The sequence below is a fragment of the Somniosus microcephalus genome, chromosome 29, assembly GCF_052327205.1.
Source record: "Somniosus microcephalus isolate GS21.2 chromosome 29, FLI_Smic_1.0, whole genome shotgun sequence".
Taxonomy (NCBI): domain Eukaryota; kingdom Metazoa; phylum Chordata; class Chondrichthyes; order Squaliformes; family Somniosidae; genus Somniosus; species Somniosus microcephalus.
In genome coordinates, this window is record NC_141015.1 from 38389394 (window position 1) to 38411366 (window position 21973).

At 42.8% G+C, this 21973-nt stretch overlaps 1 protein-coding gene across 4 annotated transcripts in view; it reads left to right on the top strand.

The window, feature by feature from the left end:
* The window catches only part of micu1 (mitochondrial calcium uptake 1), a 106812-nt gene that overhangs the window by 61030 nt on the left and 23809 nt on the right, over nucleotides 1–21973 (top strand). For 3 of the 4 annotated variants that reach the window (XM_085970642.1, XM_085970640.1, XM_085970644.1), the window contains 2 exons: nucleotides 6835–6949; nucleotides 20519–20601. In XM_085970642.1, the coding sequence (XP_085826768.1) occupies nucleotides 6835–6949; nucleotides 20519–20601 (198 nt within the window). Of the gene's footprint in view, nucleotides 1–6476; nucleotides 6507–6834; nucleotides 6950–20518; nucleotides 20602–21973 lie in introns of all 4 variants that reach the window. The other variant, XM_085970643.1, reaches the window with a different exon arrangement.

Genomic DNA, 21973 nt, shown 5'->3' on the forward strand with positions numbered 1-21973 from the left:
GGGTTAAGTGTGGACTGAGATTACCAAATATTTCATGATACAGGTAGACTATCCTTTATCTGAAAACCTCGGGACCAGCCGTGTTTCGGTTTTCGGAGAATTTCAGATTTCGGAAGGTGGGTCGGCGGGGTTCGTGCGCACGACCCCCTGCGGACCCCCGCCGGCGCCCAGACCCCCGCCGGCCCCGACCCCCCCGCCGGCCCCGACCCACCCGCGGGGCCCCGACCCCCGCCGGCCCCGACACCTGCCGACTTATGGTCGGGGTCGGCGCCGGCAGGGGTCCGCGGGGGGGTCGGCGGGGGGTTGTGCGCACGACTTACGCTGACGCTCAGCGTAAGTCGGCGGGGGTCCGCGGGGGGTCGTGCGCACGACTTACGCTGACCGAAGAAACCTTCAGTTTTTAGAGGGTTTCGGTTTTCGGAAGTCCAGATAAAGGGTAGCCTACCTGTACCATGCCTCTGGGGAAGGTGAGAGATGCTGGATGTGGAGGGTAATTGGCCTTGGCTCAGTCATGGAGATGTGTGGTTTGATATTTTAATTTGCTTTGATTACCTTTGGGGATGAGGGAATATTTATGCAGTACTTTACCTCAAGAGCTTAAATACGATGTTCGAAGCTATGATGGGGTAGATTGCACGGGAAGTATGGAAAGGTTCTTGCACTCCACGCTCCGTCAAACTTAAGTGGTACGAGTCTGCCTCCTCCAGGGGAATCTCGCATTGTTCCCACCCAGCTGGCCTGTAGGACAGAAATGGCTTTTCTTCCAAGTTCTTTTTCTTTCTCTGTTAAGAGTTTAGGAGTCACTTAGAACAAGGACTGTGGCCAATCCAGATCCAAGATTCAGCAGGCAAACTGCTCAAGGGTGTCATTGAAACCTTTTCATTTGAAGGCTAACATGTAAATTCCCTCCCAGTACCCTCTTCAATCCAGTAAAAGGTTGCTATAAAATCATACCCTGCAGGAATAATATTTCCTAGAGGCCTCAAGATTTAATTAGTGGCCTTCTGCCCCCCCCCTATTATTTGTAATAATTATAAATACAGCAGCAGTCAACCCTTCGATAACTGAAGCAATTTTTATGCCTGTGAAATCCGTGCAATTCAACAATGGAAAACCGTCGTAGATAAAAGCTCATAAAACAGAATAAAGATGCCCCTGGAGAATTGGAGGGAAATGCATGGAATTCAAGGGAGACCATTTAAAATTGGAAGGTTCCTTGGAAAGAGCCAGCAGGAGCAGCAAAACAGAATATTTTATCAGTCAAATTGGAAAGATTAATGACACCGGAAGAAGGATATTATCGTCCAGGGTGATGCATGGCCTGAAAAATCGTGCAGTAATTTCGCTTTCTCCCTCTGCATAAAATAACGAGCACCACCGTAATCCAGCTTCTGTTTGGGTGACGTCTACAATGGTATTAAAGTTGTTCGGCACTGGCTTTAGGTTGCATTCTCGTACATATATATAGTTCGTAGGAATCGAAACCGTTCAAACCTGGAGTCGTTTGGAGATGAACCTGAGTGACCATCATCTTCGAGCCATCAGATTTGTAGCTGTAATAATCCACTGTATTCAGGATTTATGACCCAGTGCTAAAGTTGACGAGGGTGCAAGCACGTTCGTTGGCTGGGGCGCAAAAAACGTTAACCACCATGAAAGTGGTCACCCTGTTGCATCCCTTATAACCACTTGTAAAGGATCACTTTCAACGTTACGATGCAGTTGAGGGTGTGTAGATTAGTCAAATCTACTCTTTGCCTTGTATTTTGCATGCCCACTATGAACTTTTGGGTTTCGCAATGGAGTGCCAAAGGGAAGGAGCTGGCACTTAAGCTTTAGTGTTCAAATACTTGAGAGCTATAATTAATTTTTGGAGTTTTCATTCATGAAACTGGAAGACCTTTGTATGGTTTTGGAAATCAGAATATAGAAGGCACAGCTTCCATGGATAATAAGTTGAAGATAAAAATTATATTTTAACGAACTGCTATGCTAAATTATCTTTGGAAAATGTAGCTCAGTATAAAGCTGTTCATAATATGTAGTTAATAGAGCAATTCAGCCAACCCACTTCACTACCCTCATTTGGCTGTAATGGGACCAAATCATCTTACAGTATATGTCCTGTGTCCTACAGCGTAACCTATATTCATAGCGTGAACGATAACCATTGGGGCTGTGCAATATGGTTTGTGCAAAATGTTTTAACAGTCAGTAACTTCACTCTCAACACTAGACGCCTAAACAACAACAACAACTTGTATTTATATAGCACCTTTAACATAGTGAAACGTCCCAAGGCGCTGCACAGGAGTGTTATAAGACAACAAAATTTGACACCGAGCCACATAAGGAGAAATTAGGGCAGGTGACCAAAAGCTTGGTCAAAGAGGTAGGTTTTAAGGAGCGTCTTAAAGGAGGAAAGAGAGGTAGCGAGGTGGAGGTGTTTAGGCAGGGAAGTCGAGTTTAGGGCCCAGGCAACAGAAAGCATGGCCACCAATGGAGAAGCGATTATGATCAGGGATGCTCAAGAGGGCAGAATTAGAGGAGCGCAGATATCTTGGGGGGGCGGCGTTTGTGGGGCTGGAGATTACAGAGATGGGGAGGGGCGAGGCCATGGAGGGATTTGAAAACAAGGATGAGAATTTTGAAATCGAGGTGCTGCTTAACCGGGAGCCATTGTAGGTCAGCGAGCACAGGGGTGATGGGTGAACGGGACTTGGTGTGAGTTAGGACACAGGCAGCCGAGTTTTGGATGACCTCAAGTTTACGTAGGGTAGAACGCGGGAGGCCGGCCAGGAGTGCGTTGGAATAGTCAAGTCTAGAGGTAACAAAGGCATGGATGAGGGTTTCAGCAGCAACAACTTATATTTATGTAGTACCTTTAATGCCTAAACTAGCCCCAGAACACTGGCAATTACTAATCCAAGTATTTGCTTAAAAGTGGAAAAAAATATTTTAAATGCAAATGATCAAAATATAATTAAGGAATCAATGCAGTTAAAATCTCCAATAGGAAATCATTCAAAAAAGGTTAAACCTTTAATTGTACCTTGAATACCAATGTCATCCTTTTTCAATGATATAATTTGTCGGCTATGATGGGGTCATTTGCTGAATTTTTTTTTAGTACATCTGTTTCTTGCATGGTAATGCCCCGTGTATCTATATGCAGTGTAGTTTGTTTTGAAGTGAACGCCTTGCATTCACTTTGTGTAAAACTCCAGAATCCATTATTAAGTTTTCCACTGGATAGGTAGCTAATGAATGAGACTGGGGCTGGGGGGTAAAAGAGGAATAACATAACTCAATCCCCCTGGCATGAAGGTATTTAATGGCTCAGATTTTGCTGCTGTTGCGAGTTTAATGCGCACACCATTATTAACGTGTAAGTCGCCCAGCAACATGTGGTAAGGAAGATATACCCCGTGAACTATGAATCGCGACAAGTTGCTGGACGATTTACACCTCACGAAAACAGCAACTCGCCCTCAACCTCCCCATGAGTTTCAAGAAAATGCTGCATTTACTCATTAATTGCCAATTAAACTCGCCACAGAAATTTAGGACTCGTACTTAAGAGTAAGTACCTTTTGTAATGATGAGTTTTATGTTCTTGCAATGCCATTCAAACTCTCTGGCCCAGAAATGAGCAAATGAAGCTGTGGAGTCTCATTCCTGCAGGTTATAAATTGTTGTTGGAGATGTAAAAAATGTTAAATTAAAAAAAAAAAAATTCTTGCTTTTCATTTCTGTCTCTTTTTTCTCTCTATCTTAATCCAATCTTTCTTTCCCTCTCCTTAGTTCTCTTTCTGTACCTGACTTAACTCTAATTCACTCTATTTCCTTCTCTGCCGCTCCTCTCTTTCTTTTTCAAACCTTAAATCTCATTGGTTAAGGAGATGGACTGTTGGTCCCATTGTTCACCAAGGTCCCACATGACCCCGTTGCCCTCAACTTGTATTTCTAGCAACTCGCAGAGCAAAAATCTTTCAAACTGCAGGGAGAATGTCTAACTAACAGAGCACACCGCGAGATGTCCCGCTCCAGCAAATTCTGGGCCCAGTGTTTTTTGTAGTGGAGGTCAGTAGCAGTCTCTCATGGTTCGCCTACACCTGCAGCTCACCTGTGTCATTCCTTCCTGATTCCTGCCAATCTTGGGCCAAAGTCTCTGACTACATGTTCTCACCCTGGGCTCCTGCTAGTTTTAGAACCAAAACGTTGGAGTGCAGGGCGGGGTTATCAGTGTGCAAAAGGTGTGTTCAGTTGCTATCTTATCAGCACTGCAAAAAGTTGACCATCTTCAGAGCAGCCCTTTCCTTCCCTCTTTGCCTCCCCCACTTTTCCTCCCTCCCTCCCCTGTTTTTTCCCCTTCACTTTGTTTTCCTCCATCCAGCCGCTCTAAGTCATGCATCTTCCGTGCTCATTTCCAGACAACTGCCAGTGTTGCTCACAACCAGCCAAACCTGGAGATGCAGAGGAATGGCCCAGAATAACTTGCCCTCTTTTTTAAAATTTCTTTCTCTCCTCCACTATGAAAACATATTGATTATTTACTCGGCGCTTGCCGTTTCTTTGTAATAGACTGACCAAGATCAGGGATCATTGCTGTGAATCAACACCCTGTCACTGTGTGCTGCAATGTATTGATTGGTGTTGCAGTGTTAACTGTCTCCATTTCTCTTTGTTCGAGATAGCTTTCTCCAGCTCTAATGTACTTATGTGAAAAAACTGGAATTATGAGTCTTTACAGTTTTAAATGTATTGAGGAAAAGATTTCACCTTCATCAGTGAAGTATCTATTAGTGGTTGCTTCTTGTCACAAATTGTAGTATTTTACATGTTTCATTTTAGGGTATAAAATGGCAGCAGTATTTTTTCCAAGCCAAGATTTCAAAGTAAGGGGAACTGTTCTTTCCTTACCTTCAAGAGAGTTACTTGGCTTTGTTCCTCATGTGGAATTACCTCACATTGCTCAATAGTGTTGTATGAAATGTTCATTCCTGAGGCCATCTATTTCCATTCAATTGTCTGGCAGCAGTATATAGTGTGTAACTGTTTGTGTGACATTGAGCCATCAAATGCATTTTGTAGTTTGTTTATGGTTTGATGTCCAGTTGTTCGTTAAAATAGCAGGCTGTTACGCATGAAAGAGCTGTGTGGTTTTACAGAAAAATGTCTCCATTTGTATTATTCCTGAGTTATTGGTACAGGCTGTGTCTGGGTTTATACAAAAGTTGTATCTTCAAAGAAATTAAGGTGGATAAAGTCCGGGCCTTTTGGTAGTTCCCTAGTTTTGTTGCTGTATTCCTGAAGACGGCTCTATTTATTTGTTCGGTTTGTGTGTTTTGCATGAAACTTCTTACCTGAGGATAGTGCTCATGTGGGTTTAATGTTTACTGCACAGTATTGTGTTCCAAGTTTTTGTTTCATTCCAAGAGACTTTGAAAAGGACCTGTGAGAGCAAATGGTTGCAATAGATACTCTGCAGTATGTGTAGTTTAAAATGCTGCTTTTACTTCGTGATATATGCTTAGTATTTTTTCTTCTGCATATTATATTTAAGTTTGAATACATTGGATTAGTTGTTTTAACTTGTACAGATCTGACCTAGTGGCATTATCCAACATCTGTAATTTGAACCCTACGCAAGTTGCAGTAAAGGGTTAATTGTTAAACCCCAGTTATATTATCTTTGTATAGGCAGAAAGCGGAAGACACAGATTTACAAGTTGTAAGGGATATAGTTCACTTATGGAAACTGTTCTCAGGCTTTGGACACAAAGTAATCAGAGACTAATGGAATGTTTGCCTTTATCGCAAGGGGGCTGAAATATGAAGGAGAGAATGTTGTGTTTCAGTTGTACAGAGCCTTGGTCAGACCCCATGTGGAGTACTGCATTCAGTTTTGGGCACCGAACCTTGGGAAGGATATGTTGGTTTTGGAGAAGGTACAGCACAGCGTCACCAGAATAATACCAGGGTCTAAAGGATCAAATTATGAGGACGGCTTGCATCAACTTGACTTCTATTCCCTTGGGTTCAGGAGGTTGAGGGGTGATAGAATTGAAGGATAAAATCATAAAGGGATTCAGTAGGGTAGATACAGAAACTATTTCCTCTGGTGGGGAGATCTAGAACAAGGGGGCATAATCTTAAAATTAGAACTAGGACATTTAGAAATGAAATCAGGAAGCACTTTTTTCCCCACACAGGGTAGTGGATATCTGGAATTCTCACCCCCAGAAGGCTGTGAATGCTAGATCAGTTGACATTTTTAAGACTGGTTTTTGTTATGTAAGAGTAGTTGGTTAAGTGGAGTTCAGGTACAGATTAGCTATGATCTGATTGAATGGCAAAACAATCTTTAAGAGTTGAATGGTCTACCCCTATTCCTATGACTACGGTGTTTTAAATCTCAATTTGTAACGGGGTTTCCTTTTTTTTCCTCCCTCAATGTTATGATTCCTTGATAGACAGAGATAACTGATACCCGTATGGAAGTGGTCAGTAGGACTTTGGCATGACATTTTGCTGAGTTATGTATGTGAATCTGTCTGCATCAGTCTTTCCTGTTTTAAACATTGTGTTTATTGTGTGTCCAATACTGTGGCTCTTGCATGGTTCTCCCCTCAACCCTACCCCTTAACTTCAGCTTGTGCACTACTTTATAATGACATATGGTCAATTTTGCAATCTACTTAATCGCCATTTCTTAGTTTCTTGGCTTATGCTGTGCACCTCCTACAGTTTGATACCAGGCCTGTATTTGACAGCCCAATCATCTCGGAGTTGGTGTCACCATTCTGACTTTTTTTCTGTCTTCTTTGGCAGAAGCTTTCCCATGGGCGGGAGAAGTTTGCCGACGAGGGCAGCATATTTTACACACTGGGCGAGTGCGGACTGATTTCCTTCTCCGATTACATTTTTCTCACCACCGTTCTGTCCAGTGAGTATTTATTGATGCATTGTGACACACAACTCTCCTAAGAACAGTCTGTAAACTGAAGAAATAGATCAATAAAGTGTATTTCACAACTGAAGCATCAGAACAGAACATGGCTCATAAAACTGCCTTTTATTCATATTGCAAGATTGCATGAACTTGGTTAGCTTTTCTGTAAGCATTCCTTAAACAAGTGGAAATGTTTTGTGATCTTAACTTTTGAATTATTGGCTTGTAGTGATTAACTTGTATTTTGGTTTATAGGGACATGGGGAGGGAGAGGAGGACGGGTGGGGATTGATGCTGGCCTTGTAACTCACGGGCACCACACAGTGTGTATAAGAACTCGAGCAAAGACCAGTCAACCCATCAAGCCCATTCCATTCAAGAATCCATTATGGACTTTTGCCTCTCTCACCCCCTCCCACCACCTATTGATTCCTGACTTTAAGAAACATAGTTTCTTCTCCTACTACTCCTGGGATAATAAAGTCAACTGGTGCTGTTAGTATTTCTATATCCTCCTCTCAATGGATATTTATCTTGCTCCCTTTTAAAGTTTTAAGCTTAGTCCCAAATTAACAACCTTCTGTGGCAGTCTGTTCCACATATCCACCTGTCTTTAGAGAAAACATTACTTATTTCTAAAGCCTGAAGTAGCAATCTTTAATGTTGACCATAATACAAGTAGTTTGTTTTCAACTTGTCCCATACATGCATTCTTATTATACAGTAATAGTAGATGCATTGCTGATCATCTTCCAACATTCAATGGAATCTGGAACAGTACCCATGGATTGGAGGGTAGCTAATGTTACCCCACTATTCAAAAAAGGTAGTACAGGTAGACTATCCTTTATCCGCACTTCCGAAAACCGAATACCTCTAAAAACCGAAAGTTTTTTCATGGAGCATAAGTCGTGCGCACAACATGACCCGAGTGGCGCCAAACATGACAGGAGTGGTCCGGGAGCTCTGCCTTTCCCTGTGAGCAGGGCAGAGGGTCACAGAGTTCCCTCCTGGGTAGGAGATTGCAGGCCGAGCCGGGCAGTGTGAAGGAGGTACCGGGAGAGTGAACCCAACAATACAGCGGCCTGTCCGATAGCTGCAGCGGCCTGTCCGATAGTCTTTTCTTCCCCCCCCCCCCCCCCCGACCTGATTTGCGGGCCAGCTTAGTGTAGGAGTCAGCCGATATCCGGCTTTCCCACAACCGGGGGCGGCAGTCGAGCCCCAGACCCTCGCTAAGTCAAGGAATTCAGATACGGAGCAGGGGGAGCCGGAAACCTCGATCTAACGGCAGAAATCAGCAGCCGTTTTGTTAGGTTTTTTTTTCTTCCCCGAGCATTTTTTTAAACAGTCAGGCTGTGGAAAGAGTCTCTGTAGCTTAGCAACAGCTTCAGAGACGCTTCCAAGGCAGGGCCCGAGTGTTTACAAGCTGTTGCTAAGCAACAGTGTTGTCAAAATCTTCTGAAATCCGAAAAATTCCGAAAACCGAAACACAGCTGGTCCCAAGGTTTTCGGATAAAGGATAGTCTACCTGTAGAGAGAAAACGGGGAATTACAGACCGGTAAGCCTGACATCGGTAGTGGGGAAAATGCTAGAGTCCATTATAAAAGATGTAATAGCACAGCACTTGGAAAGCAGTGACAGGATCGGACAAAGCCAACATAGATTTACAAAAGGTAAATCATGCTTGACTAATCTACTGGAATTTTTTGAGGATGTAACTGGTAAAATGGATAAGGGAGAACCAATGGATGTGCTGTATTTGGACTTTCAGAAGGCTTTCGATAAGGTCCCGCATAAGAGATTAGCATGTAAAGTTAAGGCACATGGGATTGGGGGCAAGGTATTGACTTGGATAGAGAACTGGTTGGCAGACAGAAAGCAAAGAGTTGGAATAAACGGGTCTTTTTCCGAGTGGCAGGCAGTGACTAGTGGGGTACCGCAGGGATCGGTCCTTGGACCCCAACTAGTCACAATATATATAAATGATCTAGACAAGGGAACTAGATGTAATATCTCCAAGTTTACAGACGACACAAAGCTGGGTGGGCGTGTGTGCTGTGAGGAGGATGCCGAGAAACTCCAGGATGATTTGGACAGGTTGGGTGATTGGGCAGAAACATGGCAGATGCAATATAACGTGGATAAATGCGAGGTTATCCACTTCGGTGGCAAAAACAGGAAGACAGATTATTATCTGAATGGCAATAGATTGGGAGAAGGGGAAGTGCAACGAGACCTGGGTGTCCTTGTTCACCAGTCGCTGAAGGTAAGCATGCAGGTGCAGCAGGTGGTTAAGAAGGCAAATGGTATGTTGGCCTTTGTAGCAAGAGGGTTTGAGTACAGGAACAAGGATGTCTTGCTGCAGTTGTACAGGGCCTTGGTGAGACCACATCTTGAGTATTGTGTGCAATTTTGGTCGCCTTATTTGAGGAAGGATGTTCTTGCCATGGAAGGAGTTCAGCGAAGATTCACCAGGCTGATACCTGGGATGGCAGGAATGACGTATGAGGAGAGATTGGGTCGATTGGGCTTATACTCGCTGGAGTTTAGAAGAATGAGAGGGGAGCTCATTGAAACTTATAAAATTCTGACAGGATTGGACAGACTAGATGCAGGAAGGATGTTCCCGATGGTCGGGGAGTCCAGAACCAGGGGTCACAGTCTAAGGATAATGGGTAAGCCATTTAGGACAGAAATGAGGAGGAATTTCTTCACCCAGAGAGTGGTGAACCTGTGGAATTCTCTACCACAGAAGGCAGTAGAGGCCAATTTATTAAATATATTCAAGAAGGAGTTAGATACATTTCTTAAGGCTAAAGGGATCAAGGGGTATGGGGAGAAAGCAGGGACAGAGTACTGAATTTGGATGATCAGCCATGATCGCATTGAATGGCGGAGCAGGCTCGAGGGGCCGAATGGCCTACTCCTGCTCCTATCTTCTATGTTTCTAGTACAAAATTAGCATGTCTGTAGGATCACGCTTCCAAAAGCATCACAATTGAAAGTGTGGTCTCCAGAAGTGACACGCTTCAGGGCATCTTATCTACCAAGTGCATCAAGCAAAAAATTATAATTGGCTGAAATAATCACTAACCTGTTAAGTTACCAATCAAATATTCAATTACCAATCAAATATTCAATTGACTAAATAAGAAGAATCAAAATTCCCACTGGCAAATGAGCAACAGAAAACCAAACAATCAAATTCCTCATTTATGAATTAAGTAACATTAAACCCACCAGTCAAATTGCTCAATTATTTCCAAATTCTTTCAGTGGCCACATTGTTTCCTGCACCAGAGATTACATAAAACTAAAAAAAAAACAAGCTATAACAAAAGAAACACATGAAAAACTGAAATAGTTCACACAAAAACACTTTCAACTGTCCCATAAGATTGCCCATTTCATATTGAAATCCATCCTTTAAGTTTTGCCCCTCTTGTGTGCTGGGGCTTTCAGTCCTGCTCTCTTCCCACAGCTTCTGAACTTTCCCTGTCCACTTCATCAAAATATTTCCTGGGATTCATAGGGTCTGTATCCTTCACTGCTTCTCTGGGGCCTCCGCGACTTCACAATGAAAATCCAACTCCCAGCGTTGCCTCCCTCTGAGTAACACCTCAGGACATTCACGTGTAAACCATCATTTTTTTTTTGAAAAAAGTTTAATTTTTCTTTTTCAAATGTGTGTTTTCAGACACGCCATTTTTATTGTGGTGATAGATGAGTTGGATGTTCAGTGAAGATGCAGCGCTGCATGTTCCTTATTTTGGAGCCAGAGTTTGACTAATAACGTTGCATAGGAAGCAGAAAAGAATATGTTCAGGGTTTTCTTCTGTAAATGAAAATACTAATCTGCCCATGTGGATTTAATTTTGTCAAGTGTTTTTATTTGAAATATTCAACTTTTTTAATGGCCCAGAAATTCTGGTCTCCACGGGTGAGTACGCACGGGGTACTCACCCGTAAGCCCAATGGAAGTGCCGGTTTCATGCATGCGCGGGAAACCGGAACTTCCATTCCCCTGAAAGAAGGGGTTCAGAGGTGGAACGCGTGCGCCTGGAACTTACGTTTTTTTCCCAGGTTTTTCCAGGAGGATAAGTCTCCAGGAGTTACACATATAAAAAGCAGGCGCAAGGCCTGCTTTTAAAAAGGTAAGTGGTGAATTAATTAAAATTAAAACATTTTTTCCACAGGTTTATTATTTTTAAATACTTTAAAGAAAGGTAAGTTTATTTTTAGCCCCGTTAGAAAATGTCATTAATTTTTTCAAAAATTTAAATTGTTTAAAATAGTTATTTTATATAATTTATAGTTATTTTAAAAATGTGATTTAAAAAAAAATGTATTTGAAGTTTTAGTGATGTTTTGGGGCTTATAGTGTTTATGGTTTTGACAGCTCTTCTTGTCAATTTTATGAATGGGCATTTCCCTGCTACCATTGGCTCCCCATGGCCCACGTGATCCCAGGGGATGCATCGAACTAACTGTGCCCCTGGGATACGCAAGCACTGCGCACCGGCAGTTGGAGCAGGCCCAGGGTCGGAATCCCACGCGGGCCCACAGCACGACGGCCGGCGCGCTAGGTAAGTGCAGGTCTGAGGCTTGCACCCGCGGGAAGCCCCCGACCCGAATTTCTGGGCCATTGTGTGTGGGGAAAAAAGAAATGCAGTTGGTGTCCTATCACATCTCAAAGAATTTCACTTACAATGAATTATGAAGTCCAGTGACTATTGTATAGGCAATATGCAGTTCCCAATTTACACACACAGCAAGATTCCACATGCAGCAGTGAGATGCATCACTAGTATCTAATCAATATTTGGTGGTGGTGTTTGAGGGAGGGATGTTGGCCAGGATACTGGAAGAAACCAAGTTCTCCCAAGTAATCCCCGGGATCTTTTATATCCACCTGAACTACTCGAACAGGTCAACAAGCCCTTGGTTCAGTGTCTCATCAGGAGGCTGACACCTCCAAGAATACAGCACTCCCGCAGTGTCGCACTAGAGTGCCAGCTTAGATTATGTACTCCAGTCCTGAATTGCAATTTTTTTCCCACTACCTTCAGGGCCGAGAGTGCTGCCGTCTAAACTAAGATGATACATTATGCATTTTTGAATCAGCACAACATTTCATTCTGGTTGGGTGAGAACTGAGTCACTGTTCATAAAGTCAGGTGTAACTCTCAACCTCGAAAGTTAGCAAAAGCTGTCGACTAAAAAGCAGCTCTGATTATATACCTCGCCTGTACAAACAAGCAGTTACACGGGCCTTGTAACTGAAGCTGTAGATATACCTAGCATTTCTTCAGTCGCGTTGAAGGAAAAGTAAATGCAAGAACGCGAACGCCTGAAAAGGAAAATCCAAATGTTGAAGTTGTGAAATTGGTGGTATATGACTAGGTGGGGGCAAGTCTGAAGCCATGATGAAATCCCGGAAAATTTGGAATTCTTGCATTAAAAATGGTACATTATGGCAGTTTTTAAGCAATATAATTCATAGATTTTTAAAAAATCAACAAACCAGTCATCTTCCGATTAGGCACTTTACAGCCTTTATCGAGTTCAACAATTTCAGATCATAACCTCGGCCCCTATTATATTTTTATATTTTTTATCCACACTTTTGGTTTGTGCCTTTTCCTTTTTTTTTCTCTCCCACATGGCAGCTGTCTCTCACTCTGCCAGCGCATTTCACACTTCATCTAGAGCCATTGTTTGTTTCTTTACCTGTCCTATTACCATCTCGTCTCACCTTGAATATCTCTTAATGTCTCTTCACCTCTTAGACCTTCCCTTTTGTTCTTTCATCCCCTCCCCCATTTCCCAGCTTCCAAACCCGCTTTTCAATCTGTCTCATTTCCTGCTTTTTTTTTCTCAGTTCTGAAGAAGGGTTTCGACCTGAAACGTTAACTCTGTTTCTCTCTCCACGGATGTTGCCTGGCCTGCTGAGTTTTTCCAGTGTTTTCTGTTGTTAAACCAATCACATCATCACTTCCCCAAAATTTACCTCAATAGTCACTCTCACATGTCCACCACCCCTCCATAACCTAGCCTACAGAAGCACCCTACACCCTCTGGAACCAATTCACACCACCACTACCCCATCTAACTCCCCTCCCTTTGACAGTAACCCTCTCTCTTCCTCCAGTACCCCCAGTTTGCACTCCAGACTCTCTGATGTTTTGTCACTTAAGCAGGTGCATTTTTCTGGGAGTGGCTAACTCAATTTTGGCAGGATTTTATTTTTTCACCAATAGCAGTTGTCGCGTTGGTCAGTGAGAGATTTATTTATTACATTACGTGTTTCAGGAAAATGATGGCACGACATATTGTAGAGGGAACTGCTGGTAAAAATGGAGTCAAAGTTTTCATTGTGTTTTGACCTGGAAAGTAGGAAACTGCAGCCTTTGGGAAATTTCTACAGATACAACCGATCCTGTTATCCAGTTAAATCATAAAATCATAGAAATTTACTGCACAGATGGAGGCCATTCGGTCCATTGTGTCTGTGCCGGCTGAAAAAGCGCTCTCCAGCCTAATCCCACTTTCCAGCTCTTGGTCCGTAGCCCTGGAGGTTATGGCACTTCAAGTGCATATCCAAGTACTTTTTAAATGTGGTGAGGGTTTCTGCCTCTCCCACCCTTTCAGGCAGTGAGTTCCAGACCCCCACCACCCTCTGGGTGATAAAAGTTCTCAACTCCCCTCTAATCCTTCTACCAATTTAAGTCTACGCCCCTTGATTATTGACCTCTCTGGGCTAAGGGAAATAGGTCCTTCCTATCCACTCTATCTAGGCCCCTCATAATTTTATACACCTCAATTAAATCTCCCCTCAGCCTCCTCTGTTCCAAAGAAAACAACCCCAGCCTATCCAATCTTTCCTCACAGCTAAAATTTTCCAGTCCTGGCAGCATCCTCACAAATCTCCTCTGTACCCTCTAGTTAAATCTCCAAGAGGAATGGTTGAGTGATGGAGGCACAGACATGTGCATGTAAGTGTGTATCCACACACACACACACACACCCCAGTTTTCCTTCCCTCTCGCAGATGATGTGGCTGAGGCTGATAAAATCTTGACCTCCAATGGAAATCGTATTTGAATTGTCTGTGGAGAGAGGGTGTTGTGTTCACTGGGCTTACCGTCACAATGTTTGGTTCACTCCAAGTATTTGCAGTTGCAGCATTAGAGGAGGAAAATTGTAGAGGTGCAATTTAAACAAGATTACGTGAGAAAGGGTTTTCGAAACTAATAAGTTACTTGCTTAGAATAATGGTACCGTCCTTTCTTAATTATACAGATCTGAGTTTTAGAACCACATCTGCATGTTGCTGGTCTGTCTGAAACAATGAGTTCTCGGTTATTGTGATGCAAGTGCACAGCAAGATAATCCACATACTTATGAGGGGTTAGTCATGAGGTGCCTTTAATAGTCACATTGCAATGCATAACAGAGACTATGGGTGTTCTCATCCATCAGCTGTCATTATCACTGTAAATTAACAATGGCAGTGACTGAATTTAATGTCAATACATAGTATTAGTTTTCCTGTTGTCCTCTAGTCTACAGGCAGTGCAGCTTAAGAATCTCAGAACAGCCTGGAATTGATGTAGTGGCAGCTTTGCAATACAGGATGGGAAGCCATGTTCTGCCAAACTAACGCTTGAATCCACTAGTCAGTGTGCGTGGCTGAGTCTATTGGGGTTTATCAGACCCTAATTGGTTAGGTTAAGTTGACCGAGTTGAGTGTCTCATCAAGGAGAAGCAGCTACAGTTTTTAGTTTGGTTAACGGTTGGTTGCAGCACATAGGGGATACGGTGGAAAATCGCAGAATGGGGCTTATTCTACCAGTGAGGAGCAGAACGTTTTGTGACTTTATTTCTCAGAATTTTTGAAGTTCTTTGAAAATGTCCACAGTCCCTGGATGTGTGTTCTGTTTATTCTATTTGTAGTAAAAAAAAAGCTTGAAACCATTCATACTGAAAATCAGGATCAAGCATGCTTTTGCCCTTCTGTGCCACGGGAGGTTCCTGTCCTCCCTGAGCTCGCCTTAGGACACCTGCGTTACAGTGTGACATAAGAACATAAGAAATAGGAGCAGGAGTAGGCCAATCGGCCCCTCGAGCCTGCTCCGCCATTCAATAAGATCATGGCTGATCTGATCCTAACCGCCAATCCACAATCACAGAACCATCTCCTGAATCTAACAGAATAAGACACACGAAATAGGAGCAGGATCAGGCTACATGGCCCCTGGGCCCGCTCCGCTACCCACAGGGCCATGACCGATCCGAACCTAGACTCGTGTCCAAATTCCTGCCCGCTCCCCGTAACCCTTAATTCCCTTTACTTCTAGGAAACTGTCTATTTCTGTTTTAAATTTATGTAATGATGTAGCTTCTACAGTTTTTTGGGGCAGCATATTCCATGGACCTACCACCCTCTGAGTGAAGTAGTTCCTCCTCATCTCAGTTTTGAAAGAGCAGCCCCTTATTCTAAGACTATGCCCCCTAGTTCTAGTTTCACCCATCATCGGGAACATCTTCCCCGCATCCACCCGATCCAACCCCTTCGCAATCTTATATGTTTCAATAAGATCGCCTCTCATTCTTCTGAACTCCAATGAGTAGAGTCCCAATCTACTCAACCTCTCCTCATATGTCCATCCCCTCATCCCCGGGATTAACCGAGTGAACCTTCTTTGTACTGACTCGAGAGCAAGTATGTCCTTTCACGTCGAGTTTGCTAAAATAATTTTTTCCTGAAGAATTTTATGTAGGTATGGAGGAGAAATCGGATATTTCGCAGGATGTCACTCCGAGCAACCTGCCTTATGCTGGGAATCTAGAAAAACTTGAGCTCTTCTGCCTTGAGAAGGGGCCTTATGGACTTAAGTGGAATGGAAAACATTCATCCTGAGCAGTATTTTAAGTGGAGGTGCAATTGGAAAACATGGTAAAATACAAGTTCCGGCACAGACACGATGTGCTGAATGGCCTCCTTCTGTGCCGTAAATTCCTAGGATTCTATAATTCTATGCAATGTCAGGAAGCACTACATTCAGTGTCTGAAATGGTTGTCCGGGTGAGATGGTCAAAGCAAAAGCTGTGGAATTATTCAAGAGGCAAATAGGTGCTGTGTTGGAAATCTGTAAGTTACCATAGAAGGATGAGCTAGATGGGCTGAATGGCTTCCCACCATCTATACCTATCCTAGCAGCTCCCATTTAACAGCTGTCATGGAGACACGGTGCAGCCAGTTGGAAGAGATCATGGTTTGGCTCCAGAGATACTGTTTTCTTGCCTTTCTTACAATGACCTGGTTCAATATATCTGCTCTACACATGTCCTCCCCCAAACTATGACTACAACCTCTGTGTTGCTGCACGTGGACTCGGTCATTCTCTACAATGATGTAAAGTCGGGGACAGGAATCACCGATTCGGAAGTGGTTAGGATGAGCGAAGCTGAGTTTAAAGTTGCATTTGAAGGATATTTAATCATTCTTTTAACAATTATACAGTCCAGTTTTTAAACTTAACCAAAAGTATTGAGGACGAAAACAGAAAGACTGATTGCTTGTGCTTGTGTAGTCTTGTGTTTAGAGTTTATTCATAGTTTATGTAATCTGATTCGACAAGCAGCTTTTATATTCAACATAATGAATACTGTTTCCAGCTAGTTTCACAGCAGAGCTGTTTAAGAACTAAGCTGGGAATTAATGGAGAGATGCAGTACAGAATTCCTGATGGCACTGCTGTAAAGGAAAAGCTTATTCTCCGCTGACTGCTTACTGCAATTTCTGATAATTATTTATTAGGATGCTAATGTATGGCCTGATTCAGCATATGCTCTTCGTAGAACTCTGATTGCAAAGAAGCAATCAGTAAAGCATGTCATTTTTTCAAATATATTACTGACATTTTCATAATTCTTCGTTATTTTTGCCGCTTTTTAAAAAATCTAATTAGATCGCCACATGAAAATGTATTTTGGTTGCTGCATCTTCAGAGTTGGGCAGGCCACCAACGTGACTCGAGTTGTGTAACCCCTTCTTAGCCATTGTAATTAGTGACAGCGGTTACTGCGCTCATTTTCAAACACCTGCAAATATTAACCCTCTCCTGGAGATTCCCTGTCCTAACTTCCAAAAGACAATGCCAGTTATCCACAGGGAAACAGTACTATCATTGCATAAGATTTTTTATTCTTCTACCATGGGAATAACACCTAGTAAGCCAGCAGATATTTGATAACCGATTAACAGAAATGTTAGATCAGACATGTGAGGACCCCATTGGGTTCAGAAATACCCAGTTGGATGACCTGAGATTTACTGTAGCCAGGTTGTTCCTGCATTTAACCCTTTCAGTCTGTGGTTTCACAAGAAGTGAAACCCTAGTAAGCCCAGCAGCCACCAAGGAATTTCGCTGCTACCGCTAGCTCTTAATTTGGTTCTTTGGATTGTCGTGTCACATATTACTAGTGCTCGGTGCTGAAAAGCCCGACAGTTGCAGCTGGTTTAATCTGCAGCAGTAGTCTGGATTTAGATAAGTTGGGTGTGTCTTTGAGGAGGGAGAGTGCGAGCTCCATATCAGAAATTCTGCAGGCCAAGATTTCCCAGTACTTTCGTTCAGAGGCTCTTAAACAGGATAGGTTCCCAAAAAACTCAAAGTCATAGTAAATTGATACTAATTAAGGAAATGCAGATTGACAGCCCTGGGAGGATATCTTGATCTTTCTTCCACTATCAAAATGCTGCCAGTTGTATTATTCCGACAGCCGGAGAGCGCCCACCTGCTTATGATGGCATTTGCATTCCACAACCACATTATATGATTCAGGTTATACCACAGAGTAATCAGTTTTGGATTGTACACAAGCACATCCAAATAAGCCAGGGCACCTGAATCCTAGAGGCTTGTTTCAAGTTTAACTTTCTCAGCTGCGTATGTTCAACCATCCATGCCAGTCTGTTGCAGAAGTCTCTCACTTGAGTAGATACTTGTATTAGAGATGTCAGCCTGTAAATGACTTGTGTCTGAAGTGGCTACAGTGTTGTTCGTGCAGAAAGTTGTCCTCTTCGTGCAGCAGCTATTTTGGTAATTATTTGTCATAACTCTATGTGGCTTTTCTGGTGCATCCCACATTGTGGTGCAGCAAAATGAACTCAAAAGCTGTACAACATAGGGAAAGGCAGCAGCACATAAGAATTAGGAGCAAGAGTAGGCCATATGGCTCCTTCGAGCCTGCTCCGCCATTCAATAAGATCATGGCCAATCTTCAACTTCAACTCCATTTTCCCGCTCGATCTCCATATCCCTTGATTCCCCTAGAGTCCAGAGCTTTGGGCTTTGTCAGAAGATGCTGGTTTGTGCCCACGATCTCCTACAGTGAGTTCCCAATCTCGGCCATGCTGCAGTGGGCGAGGTGCCGAGTATTTTCCCACAAGAAGGGAGAGGAATCACGCCGGCCAACACTCTCATGCACCTCCTTATGGTTGATTACAGGTCCATAGATGTAAAGGCTGAGGGCAGATTACCTTCCCATACTGTGGTTGTGGCTATGGTGCGGAGGGGTTGAGAAAAATGGATCTTACTAAAAAAAAAAACGCTGCTAAATGTACAATGTCCCTGGGACATTTGGATTGCACACAATTAGGAAGCAATGTAAATCAAGCAGGATTCAATTAAAATGCATTCAACTCTGCAGAGATGAATTGTGGATATTTGCATTTTTATCAGCTATTAAGATTAAAAATGAGCACAATTGGTGAGTTATTAATGGGAGAATCAGTGAGTCAGAATCACTCGCGTATGAGAGTAGAGCAGCATAAATGAAGGCATGGCAATTGGAGTGTAACATTTTAAAGAGGGGTTGTCACTGTACAGAGACTCTCTTCCCCTTCCCGTCCTGTGATATCTGAGCCTCTTGAGAAGTAAAATCCTAATAACCCTGCCCAAGAGATGTAAGGTTATATAGGAGTCTCAACTTTAACTTATTCTGTAACCTACAAAGCAGCATGTACTCTTGTTCTGTATTCTACCATGAACTGAGAATGTATGTATACAGCTTAATAATAGAAAAATGGTTATTTGGTGAATTAAGAATAACTTTAAAGTCCTTTTACAGTAATCTTTCCAAAACAGTGAGCATGTGCCTCCGTTAGGGCATCCCAAAGGACATTCTGGAATCCTACTCTTTTGCATGGTCAGTGACTGGCTTTAGATACAAGTGCCGTCCTTCAGTAGGCTCAATGTGTGACAGCTTGGCTCAATTAGTCTTGTTCGATCTGAGTTAGAAGGTTGTTTGTGGGATTCAGTGTTCAACATAAGTGTTTAATTTTATGGTGTGTGTGGCCTCTGGAGCAATGTGGTAATGTCAGATAAGATTAGTGTAACTGCAAAAAAAAATTAGGAACATTAAGCACAGGACCGGAAAAAACGCTGCAGTCCATCTGGTTGGTACAGTAAACTAATAACCCTCAATCCACCACTCCCTCAACTATCTCCCCAAAGGATATTCTGGAATCCTGCTCTTTTGCATGGTCAGTGACTGGCTTTAGATACAAGTGCAGTCCTTCAGTAGGCTCAATGTCCGATAGCTTGGTTCAGTTAGTACTGTTGGATCTGAGTCGGAAGGTTGTCAGTGACATTTAGGACTGAGAGGAGGAGAAATTTCTTCACTCAGAGGGTAGTGAACCTGTGGAATTCTCTACCACAGAAGGCTGTGGAGGCCAAGTCACTGAATATATTTAAGAAGGAGATAGATAGATTTCTAAACACAAAAGGCATCAAGGGGTATGGGGAGAGAGCGGGAATATGGTATTGAGATAGAGGATCAGCCATGATCATATTGAATGGCAGAGCAGGCGCGAAGGGCCGAATGGCCTACTCCTGCTCCTATGTTCTATTCCAGTGCATCACTGAGGGAGTGCTGCATTGTTGGAGATACCGTCCTTCTGATGAGATGTTAAGCTGCTGCCCACCTGCCAGTTCAGATGAATGTTTAAGATCATATGGTGCCTTTAGAGTCGGCCGTGTCTTGGCTAGCATTCCTCCTTTAACCAATATAGCCTAAGTCCGATTGCTTGTTTGTGGGATTCTGATGTCCACAAAGTGTTTGCTTGCAAAATGCACCACTGAACCTCAAATTTATTCATTGTATGTAAAGAGCATTGGAATGTTTCCGAGATTTACCAAAGTGCAAGTCTTCGATACTTCCACTGCTGGAATTAATTTTCTGCAACCATAACTGCAGTTTAAATTCTAAGCACTCAAAGATATTCAGGCTTTGCCATTTGGGAGAAGTTAAAAATTTCTTGATGTTCTTGGGTTTAAAAACACATTTTTTATAACAGCCAGTAGGAACCATAAAAAACATGTATTAGTGAGTTTGGTCTTTTATAACTCTTACTGTATATAGTTTCTCTATTAGTATGGAAGCCATAAACAATATATGCTATAATGAAGGCTGTAGTTTACCCGATACTGCTATGTTGAAAGGTTCTGTATATTTGTCATAGTAACTGTGCAATTAATTATTTCTTCTCTAATTAGCTCCACACAGGAATTTTGAAATCGCCTTCAAAATGTTTGACCTGAATGGTGATGGTGAGGTTGATCTGGAGGAGTTTGAACAGGTAATGATTAGTGAAGCATTAGCGCGTAGGATGGCTCTGTCAGCAACGGTAATAGTTAGGGGTAGAATTTCCGCGGGAATTAACCCGATCGCCTGTCGTAACTTGGGCGAAACCTCAGAGAACTGTCGCGCAGTTTCTCCAGGAATTCTGCCTAAGTTACGGCAGGACATGCATGAGGAGAACCCCCATGGAAATTCTATTATTATTGGATGCCATGTTTTCATTATTCAGTTTCTATATGTTCAGTGTAACTGTTTAATTTTATGGTGTGTGTGGCCTCTGGAGCAATGTGGTAACGTCAGATAAGATTATTGTAACTGTTCAAAAAAAAATTAGGTACATAAAGTACAGGACCAGAAAAAACACTGCAGTCCATCTGGTTGACATGAAAAAGAAATAATCCTCCAATCCCTCAACTATCTCTCATGAATTTTTACACACTAACTGACTTCACACCCTAACAGGGCATTCTGATCAACATGTTCACCACTGTGCGTAATATAGTTGAAGCTAAGCTGTCGGTGCACTTTCCCTCTTCTGAGCTTCATCAGTGTCACCGATCTCTTGAGTTTGTGGCAATTCCAAGCATTATTTGATTGTCAGCTGTGGCTCAGTGGGTTGCACTCTTTCGTCTGAGTCAGAAGGTTGTGGGTTCAAGTCCCACTCCAGAGACTTGAGCACAGAAATCTAGTCTGACATTCCAGTGTAGTACTGAGGGAGCGCTGCACTGTCGGAGGTGACATCTTTTGGATGAGATGTTAAACCGAGGCCCCGTCTGCTCTCACAGGTGGACATAAAAGATCCCATGACACTATTTCGAAGAGCAGGGGAGTTATCCCTGGTGTCCTGGCCAATATTTATCCCTCAATAAACATCATTAAAACAGATTATCAGATCATTATCACATTGCTGTTTGTGGGAGCTTGCTATGCACAAATTGGCTGCCGCGTTTCCTACATTACAAGTGACTACACTTCAAAAAGTACTTCATTGGCTGTAAAGTGCTTTGGGATATCCTGAGGCCATGAAAGGTGCTATATAAATGCAAGTTTTTATATTATCAGGGTTCAATTTATTCCTTAATGATCTTGAATATTTGAATTCTATCTCTAATCCTTCCTCTAAGGGAATTAAGGGTTACGGGGAGCGGGCAGGGAAGTGGACATGAGTCTAGGTTCGGATCAGCCATGATCCTATTGAATGGCGGAGCAGGCCCGAGGGGCTGTATGGCCTACTCCTGCTCCTACTTCTTCTGTTCTCTTCTTCAGAGTAAACATTCCAAACTTTCAACCTCTCCTCATAACTTGTATGCCTTATGCTAGGTTTCACTTTTACACTGGTTTCCATGTCAACAACAACAACAACAACTTGT